This window comes from Alosa pseudoharengus, unplaced genomic scaffold, assembly GCF_046254945.1.
Source record: "Alosa pseudoharengus isolate Yale_2024_CS ecotype anadromous, Long Island Sound unplaced genomic scaffold, YU_APseudo_1.1 YU_APseudo_1.1_scf_3, whole genome shotgun sequence".
In the NCBI taxonomy this organism is placed as follows: Eukaryota; Metazoa; Chordata; class Actinopteri; order Clupeiformes; family Clupeidae; genus Alosa; species Alosa pseudoharengus.
In genome coordinates this window covers 36,375,874-36,385,152 of record NW_027468718.1, presented here as the reverse complement: position 1 = coordinate 36,385,152, position 9,279 = coordinate 36,375,874, and the positions used below count along the sequence as shown (strand labels likewise).

General features: G+C 43.1%; 1 protein-coding gene across 1 annotated transcript; it reads left to right on the top strand.

Annotated features, from left to right (window-relative positions):
- The first annotated feature begins 260 nt into the window (after positions 1-260).
- eaf2 (ELL associated factor 2) lies at positions 261-8,888 on the top strand. The gene is made up of 6 exons (XM_076264169.1): positions 261-457; positions 1,049-1,143; positions 1,509-1,645; positions 1,890-2,053; positions 5,914-6,201; positions 7,263-8,888. The coding sequence occupies exons 1-6, from the start codon at positions 355-357 to the stop codon at positions 7,310-7,312; spliced, it is 837 nt and encodes a 278-aa protein (XP_076120284.1). The 5' UTR covers positions 261-354; the 3' UTR covers positions 7,313-8,888.
- The last annotated feature ends 391 nt before the right edge of the window (positions 8,889-9,279 follow it).

Here is a 9,279-nt window from a genome sequence, read left to right as displayed (position 1 = left end):
GCCTTTTACAACTGACCTAGGATCAGATATTTGTAGTCTCGTTGTTGTGGCAAGTGTTAAAAGGGAACTGTGGATTCTGGTCCAGGACCTGGCTAACATCGCTAATCCGCAGCATAACTTGTCCCACCCTGGTGTGTTCGGTTACAATGATTGACAGTGCGTTTGGCGAATTGTAAAATGAGAAAATGCATAATGAAGCGTCGTTGACGGTACGTCGAAATTATTGGGCCAATCAAAACACAAGAAACCTAAACGTCGGCTTTAGGAGTGAGGTGGCTGCCTCTGCCATAGATGGGCTTGAATGGAAGTAGAAAGTTACATGTTAGAAACATATGGTACTAAACTTTATCTAGAATGAATGGAACAGCCTACTCCAACTTTGATAATCAAGAACATATCCTCAAATTGGGAGAGACGTTTGAGAAACAACCTAAAAGCGCATTCCACACGGTTCGATGTAAGTGACATCCTTTAAATAGCATTTTTGTTCTGTTGTATAGCATTTTAACTGATATTACCAACCATTCTAGCAATGGCGCTGCCTTTTCTGAAAATGAGTGGGCATATTTGTTAAACCTTGGTTCAGGCTTCTGTCTGGGCAGCTATAGTGTCTGTGCTTGCTTGTCGCTAAAATGGAAATAAACCAGAGAAAGCTCTGTGAATAGACACTCTCCTTGACATTCGTTGTTTGCTGGATCATTTGATTAAATAATCAACCCCCTATGGATCCTATTGAAATGACCGCAACTCTGTCGAAACGTTTTTGAACGGGCCATAAGCTAACAGATGGTGTGAGGGGAACGTTGATATCAGGAGCTCGCTTCATTAAACACGGAGTTATAGCTCCACCTGTTGGAAGAATATGGCAGTGCAAATAACAGTTTTGTTCTTATGGCAGTACAAATAACAGTTTTGTTCTTTTGTGGTGAGCGTCTGAACGGGTTTCCATCATGATTGCTCACAGGATTTAGATTTCACTTCATTTTATGTACTAAATTATGTACTAGTGTAGCGTAATGTCGTAAAAATATTTGCTTTTTCCCCCCAGATGACTTCAAACCAGCCTCCATTGACACCACATGTGAGGGGGAGTTAGAGGTTGGCAAAGGGGAGCAGGTCACTATCACACTGCCAAACCTTGAGGTATATTATTTCCCTGGAAATATTTGAAGATTTTATTAACCTTTTCTTTGTTTTAAAGTGTACATCGTAGTTTTATGAATGAATCTCCTTTATGCTAATGGTTTTGAAGGTGCACCAGTATCCTAAAGAAGTGTTTTCCCACTCTAAATGTATTAGGGAAAGGAACCCTTGAAGTATTCTACAAAAAATCCAGCTCATGAACAGTTCTGAGTATGACTACTGATACGGTTTCCAATATGGGGGCAAACTAAAAACACTAAGTGTTGTGAACCTTTTCTACCACATGCTAACGGCTATTCTCTAGTCAGGGTGTGTCAGAGATGTGGTTTTGATATTTTGGGTGGTGTTTCTCCTGGTTACTACAGGGCTCCACAGCTCCCGTGACCGTGTTCAAAGGCTCCAAAAGACCCTACATGAAGGAATGCATTCTCATAGTCAACCACGACACAGGCGAGTACCGCTTGGAGAAGCTCAACAGCAACATCGCTGTGAAGAAGACCAGGTGAGTGGGTCTTGCAGTGCTTGTTTGAAGGTGACGAGAGGGTTCTCTAAGCGTGCCCATGCAATGAAGCGAGATAATTCAATATTTACTTTCAGGCAGCATTCTGCTGAGCGAGCAAGAGCTAGTGAGAGAGTGTTCAGGTTGGTGTTGTATGTGTGTGAATAAGCAAACTAAATGTTTGTGTGTGTGTGTGTGTGTGTGTGTGTGCGTGCGCGCTCGCTCGCATTTGTGTGTGTGTCTGCAGGGCGGAGGGCAGCAGTAAGATCCAGTCTCGGCTGGACCAGCAGACGAGCCGCCTGAGCCAGCAGCTGAAGCCCGGAGGGAGCAGCAAGGCCTCGTCCAGCTCCAAGAGCTCCCCCCCGAAGGAGAAGCTCTCCCCCGCCTCCCCCATGGACGACATCGAGAGAGGTCTTTACATGCTCTACGCATTGGTCACTGCGCGTGCGAATTTGACATCAAAATGTCGTAGATCTCGCTGGTGCGCCACAATATAAAGTGCGCGTCCAGAGGTCGTGCAGCACTCTATAGTCCCTTACGCACCGGAGGAACTTTTTGCAATTCCTAGAACCCCTTTTTTCACGCATTCGGACAGCATGGAACTGGGGATTAAAGAGTTCCTCTCTGCACCGCAGTTCCTATAACTATTTAAGCTCCTACTGTGGGGTAGGGTATGTTCCCTGTGCATAGGAACCATGGCTGATTTGCATGCCAAGGCAGCAGAAGCATCTTTTTAAAAATCATTTTCAGCTTCTGTTTAAATTTGCAAAACATAAAACCTGTATGGGAAGGCTGCAGACTGCCTACCATCATGCAACAAATGCCTTCTGGACAGATGAGAAGAAATGTTATTAACAATGCTGATTATTTTGAAATGTTTTTTTTTTTTACCATGAGCTTCTAGTTGGTCAATAAACTTCAGCTAGTAACTAAATAGCAATGCTGTCCGTTGTGTAGTTCTAGGTGTAGCCTTTACGTAGGTCTAGTTAGTAGAACTGTTGTGTCTAATTGCACCTTATTACTAAAGTATAGTATAAGTATATATACTCTTTTGATCCCGTGAGGGAAATTTGGTCTGCATTTATCCCAATCCATGAATTAGTGAAACACACTCAGCACACAGTGAACATGCAGTGAGCTGAAGCACACACTAATCCCGGCGCAGTGAGCTGCTTGCAACAACAGCGGCGCTCGGGGAGCAGTGAGGGGTTAGGTGCTCAAGGGCACTTTAGCCGTGCCTACTGGTCGGGGTTCGAACCGGTCCGAAGCGCTAACCAGTAGGCCACGGCTGCCCCAAAATCAGGAATGGGACGGCACCTGTGACCTATAAATTGGCAACACAAACCTGCTGCAAACACGTTTCCGTTTCAGTTTTATGGCAGTTGTTTACCTAAGTTTTTTTAAGCTTCCAGCCTCCCTTTGGGTAATCCCGGGTTTCACGTCACAGCGTTATGAATTGTAGGTAATTCCCTTGAGTAAAGTGTTCACATATGCGAACTTGGGGAAAGGGCTCAGAAAGGGTGCGAGTGAGCCCTCAAGCACTTCACAATTTTGCAGTGGGACAGCCCTAAGCCCTCACCTATGCAAGTTCACGAGAATGTGTGTGAGTGCGTAAGGGGAGACATTGGGACTGGGCCATAATTCACTGGAAGTGGGTTAGTTAGCTTAGCATAATTTACTGGATGTGGGTTAGTGTATCTTAGCATAATTCACTGGAAGTGGGTTACACCAGTTAGCCTACAGCTCCTAAAAGTTACAAAATAGACAAATAGATACTCAGAACTATATTCTCTTGTTGATGACACAAGTATTTTGTTTGGTATATGGTATAGTCTAACTCTAAAAAGTACTTACTGGGAGAGCCTTTCTCCAGTGTGAACCTTTAACCCATTCGCGCTGGATGCTGCATGACGCAACATTGACCCTCCCGCTGGATGCTGCGTAGCGCAACATTGACCCTCCCGCTGGATGCTGCGTAGCGCAGCATGCTTTTTATTTCATGTTTCTAGGTGCTACAGAGGCTTAGATATAAAATTTTGGTAGACGTTGACAATTTTTAGTATGTTTTCAGAAAACCCTCAGGAAATAAGGTTATTTAGTCTAGAATGCCATAGGATTCTATAGGCGTTTTTAGCAGGCATTTTAGGAGTAAATGGGTTAATGGGGCAGTTTGTGTCCCATGTAGAATATATATATATATATATATATTTATATTTATTCATTTAGCAGACACTTCTATGCGAAGCGACTTACAAAAATGAAAAATAAAATTTTAAGCTAGAAAATAATACTACATTGATCAATTCTATTACCACAGGATGAGTGCAGAAGTTTTAACTACTATTTTTTAAGCTTTAAGTATATGTGGTAGTAGAATCTGAAGTGAGATGGACCCTCATATTTTCATATACTATACTATAGTCACTTTGGACTAAAGCATCTGCCAAATACCATAACCATAATTGGAAATTCCATATCATATCTATCTATAGAAGTACTGCATGCATGACTCCAAAACCTTGTGGCATGTGTAGGTAGTAGGGATGCACGATATATCGGCGGCCGATATATTATTGGCCGATAAGTGAAAAAAAGAAAAAATTTTAAAGTCCTAATTTAGGCCTACGTAAGGTCCTCTGGCTTCACTGAGCTACTTGAGCTTGGTTGGCTATACTTTTTCCTCAATATAATGTCAGTGGTGTGAATGTATTTCACCACTCTAACAAAATCTGTGGATATGCGTTCATTTGGGAATCTGTGCATCTCAAAATCCTCTCGTGAATGATCCGCCATTTAACCTTACCAGAGTGGAGCTCAGCCCTATCTAGAGTCGTCTTGTGCTGATGTGTTTGCACTTTACCGCGCTGGTCGGGGAAACAAATAAACAAACTCGTTAGTGGGACGAGTACATAAGTAGGCCTAGTTCTAAGTTGTGTTTTAGTATTATATTTGCATTACTTTAGCTTGGGTTTTGTATTATTACCTAGAAATATGCTAACCATTCCTGCTTCAGTTCCAGACAGGTCATCATAATAAGTTATTAAAACCTTCGGGGCTAACCCCTTTCATTTCTGCTGCAGCAGGTTGTGCGCAACAGAGTAGACGGACATAAGATACAGTCTGAGGAGTTGCAGCTTTATTCAGTTACCCGCAGTTGAAACTAAACCTAAGTTTCCCTCACAAACTCTGATTTGGTCGCTATACTGTAGCTTATTCCCAGCTGAGCCGTTTATGAGTGTTTTGTCCTAAATGAAAACGATTCACACTCTCTAGCCACTCACTCGCAATTCACTGACATCAGGTTCACTTAAAGGAGCCACACATACTGTAGGGCTAGGCTACTGTGTTGACTGCTGTACTATTGAGGACTATTATGAGTTCTGTCCATCATTTGGTGGTAGGTAAAATTACTGCAATAAAATTATGCTTATTAAATGCTTTCCCCAAATCACTTTTCACAATTTTTTTTCAAGAGTAATATTATCGGTTATCGTATCGGTATCGGCCACAACAAACCAATAAATATCGGTTATCGTTATCGGCCCTAAAATTCCATATCGGTGCATCTCTAGTAGGTAGGTTTCTACATTCACGGTGTAACTGAGTTTTGATATCCGTGTGCTCCTGTATAATTACCCCTGTAGTGGTTGAACTAGTTGAGCCAGACGTTAGCCACACAAAGGTCATGGCAGATTCCAAGGAAACACAAACAGCACTGGCTGATGCTCCGATGCTGCAGAGACGCAGTTGTATGATTTGACTCATAATGAGTCACTTTTGAGGCATGATTGAATGGAATGACTCATTTTCATTTTGTATTTTTTCTGAGGGTTCTATTTAGAATTTTTTTTGTTTTTTGTAGAAAAATCCCAAAATGACTTAGATGGCAATGGAATGTGTAGACATAACCCTTTTTATGTAATGGGCTCTGTGTTACTTATTGATGCAAGCATGCAGACCAGCTACTTTTAGCCTGGCTCTCTTGTAATGCCATAATGTACCACTTGAGGCACTGTATTAAAAATGGTCAATGGAAGAATGCAATTTGGTGCGTTCAGAATCACAGAATTACACATGGCTTCTTTAAAAGGTATTTTTTGAAATCTTATCTTAGGTTTTGTATGAGTAAATGTGTAATGTAGGTCGAGGTGTGTGTGTGTGTGTGTGAGTGAGTGAGAGAGACGTGCAGATTTGATTGCAGGGGTATGTGTTGTGTTGTATTATGTGTTATAATGTTTGTGTGTGTGTGTGTGCGTGCGGGCTGTGTGTAGAGTTGATGGCGGAGGCACGTGTGATGGATCAGATGAGCAGTGGTGACAGCTCCTCCGACTCCCGAAGCTCCTCCTCCTCCAGTGACAGCTCCAGCTCCAGCGACAGCGAATCAGAGGACGAGGGACGCAGAGGCCAGCCCCCAGCCGCGCCCCCTCACCAGGGCATGCCCATCCTCACCACCACCACCACGTCCTCTTCCTCTTCCTCTCATGTGCGGCCGGAGGAAGGTGGTGGTGGCGGCGGAGTAGGAGGAGGAGGAGGAGGTGGTCATCTCATGAGCACGCTCAGTAAGTCCGCTACATTGTAACCGTCTAGCAAAGAGGGCACCCATGGCTGCGAAGCGATCAGTGTCAGTACCGGTCAGTACTGAGAGATCTGGGTTGGTATTGGTCAGAACTGAGGGAGATCAGGGCTGGTGCCGGTCAGTACTGAGGGAGATCAGGGCTGGTGCCGGTCAGTACTGAGAAAAATCAATGTCTGTACTGGTAAGTACTGAGAGAGTAAAGGGGTTGGTATCGGTCAGAACTGAGGGAGATCAGGGTTGGTATCGGTCAGAACTGAGGGAGATCAGGGCTGGTGCCGGTCAGTACTGAGAAAAATCAATGTCTGTACTGGTCAGTACTGAGAGAGTAAAGGGGTTGGTATCGGTCAGAACTGAGGGAGATCAGGGTTGGTATCGGTCAGAACTGAGGGAGATCAGGGCTGGTGCCGGTCAGTACTGAGAAAAACCAATGTCTGTACTGGTCAGTACTGAGAGAGTAAAGGGGTTGGTATCAGTCAGTACTGAGAGAGTAAAGGGGTTAGTATCGGTCAGTACTGAGGGAGATCAGAGTTGGTATCGACCAGAACTGAGGGAGATCAGTATCAGTACTGGTCAGTACTGAGTAAAGGGGTTGGTATTGGTCAGAACTGAGGGAGATAATGGAAACAGATTGACGATTAATTGTTAGCTTGAGAATTGGGATCAAATCAAAATGAGGGATCTGTGCCAATGCCTAACTTTACTTTTAAAAAGTTTCTATTGTTCATGTTTATCTTGAACTTTTACTAATGTTCATTTGTTCATGTTCAGTTTGTCATTGTGTCGAGATAATCTTCCACCTTTTTTTGGAATGTTTAATTGTTAGTTGGCCCTATAACTAGCAGAGAGAGGCTTGTAGAATGTGTGATCAAATGGCCTTGGACACAACGGGCCAGATCTGTGAGCAGTGCAAACCCCTTTCATTCAACAAAAAAAAATGATTTACTAAAATGCCGTAACATCCTTTTTTGTGCAAGTTCAAGAAGCAAGATTCTTTCCTGGTCTGGGCCTGACACCCCTAGTGACCTCTCTGTTTCTGTCTCGTAGAGAACGACCTGCAGCTGAGCGAGTCCGGTAGCGAGAGTGACGACGACTGATTTGCCTCTCCCCACACTGAGCAAGACCACTGCCTGCAGTATATACAAAGCCAATGTACCGGATAACAGCCGACTCTGAAATGGAACTGGGCCGAATGGGGGCCGGATTTGGCCCGGATTTGGTGCTGAATCCGGCCTTATGTCTTTCAGAGTCAGCTGTTATCTCGAATGCAGGAGGAGGAATCCGCTTGATGTGTCAAGTTTAAATGGAAAATCTTCTCTGTAGCTTGGAATGGGGAACCTCCCCCACCTGCAATCTGTTGTTCTTGTTGGTTTCTCTCTCAAAGCATCAGTATTTATTTTGTGTAAACATGTTTTGAATCTTTAGACTAGACTGGGATAAGTGGCGATAAATTTCCTATCGGAGAATAGAAAAGTTTATTTTTGTTCAATAGCTTAATCTTCTAAATGGATGCTTTGTAATTTTAATTTAATTTCCTCCTTTGGTATGAAATATAGGCCTGGTTTCCCATACATGGATTATGTCTAGCCCTAGACTAAACAATTCAGTGAAAATCCTCACTGAAACAAGTCTAGTTTAGGACTAGACTTAGTGCATCTACGGAAAACTGGCTGATGGTATCCACCACCAAATCCCTCTTAATCTTAATTTTGTTGGCAGATATCTCCAGATTTTAGAAATAAGTGCTGTTGCGACATGATTAAGTTGTGAGTTTATCATCTCATTTGAAGGTATGAGTAGAAAAGTAGTCTGACTAGGCTGTGCACAGCCATCCTAAAGTAATTTATCGTTAGACTAATGAATGGCCAAGTTCAATGTAGTGCTCAATGATCTAGCAAACATATCGAGGCTTGCCTTTGAAAGAGCCAATACGTTTACTTGAAATGGATTAGTTTATCAGTAAGAATTAATTTTGTATGCAAAATATTAATTTCATATGCGGTTCACAGCTGAGAACCTGTCAACTTATTACGAAGACCACACTTAGCCGCCTTAAACCTGCAATACTTGAATGTGTCTGTCTTACTGTGGTGGTCTGCAGTTTCCGAAACGTTCAAAAAGACCAACATGCTGCTGTTTGGTGCACCCCACAGGGCTCTTCTGGCTTGCTGTAGGATGATAAACGTCTCTCTCGTGTGATGGGCGGAAATATGTAGCTGTGGAGTCTTAAACACTACAGTACAGTATGCCTTGACCTCTTTTTTTTTTCTTCAATTCATCTTCAAACCTTTCAAATCCAACCTTCTCTTTCTTTCTCTCTCTCTCTCTCTCTCTCTCTCTCTCTCTCTCTCTCTCTCTTTCACTCACTGCTTTCTCTCTGTCTTTGATGTGTGTCTCTCTGCTGACTGTTTCTCTCTCCTTTTTGTCTGTTTACTGCTGGGTTACTGTTTGCCACGCTGGAGCTCTCTCTGTTTAGATAGCCACGCCAGGTGTTTGTTTACTTGGCTAAAGTAGCTGTCTGGAGAATGAGGTGGGGTCGGGGAGGGGGAGTATCGGAGCGTGTGCCCTACGAACCAGAGATGGCTTACTGCTGCTTCCCCAATGGCTCTATGATGAGAATTTAATGAAAGTTATTCATGCTGGAAAATAAATATTTAAATTCTTTTGCCAAAATGATGTCTGTGTGTGGTTCCTTCCTTGCCTCTGTCACGGTCACAGGCCTTGGGTTCTGTGTCAATCGTGTCTGTGAAGACTGTATTCTTTTGTTAATGTCGTGCTAGTAATATGTTAAAAATGTATTTTATGTTTTAGAATTCTATGCTAATATTACTTTGTTCTTGAGGCCTGTGCAAAGATCGTAGAGTGAGCAGGGGTCTCAAACTCAAAGTTGACTCAAACCCGTCTACTTTAGCTAGTCAACCCAGACAAACCTGTAAACAGATTTGAATTTGCTCTGCAGGTCCATCTGGAAAGGATCCCATTGATGCTTGTTTCCAAACGTCTTGTTTTACCACTTCCAGGGCCCTAACCTGCAGTGAAATTACACTTTATTGATTATGATTGG

What these genes read in the sequence shown, in the direction of transcription:
- eaf2 (XM_076264169.1), top strand. Translation starts at nt 355, where the DNA reads ATGAATGGAACAGCCTACTCCAACTTTGATAATCAAGAACATATCCTC. An exon ending in CGCATTCCACACGGTTCGAT is followed by an intron (nt 458 to 1,048) that starts GTAAGTGACATC and finishes TTTTCCCCCCAG; the next exon opens with ATGACTTCAAACCAGCCTCC. An exon ending in ATCGCTGTGAAGAAGACCAG is followed by an intron (nt 1,646 to 1,889) that starts GTGAGTGGGTCT and finishes GTGTGTCTGCAG; the next exon opens with GGCGGAGGGCAGCAGTAAGA.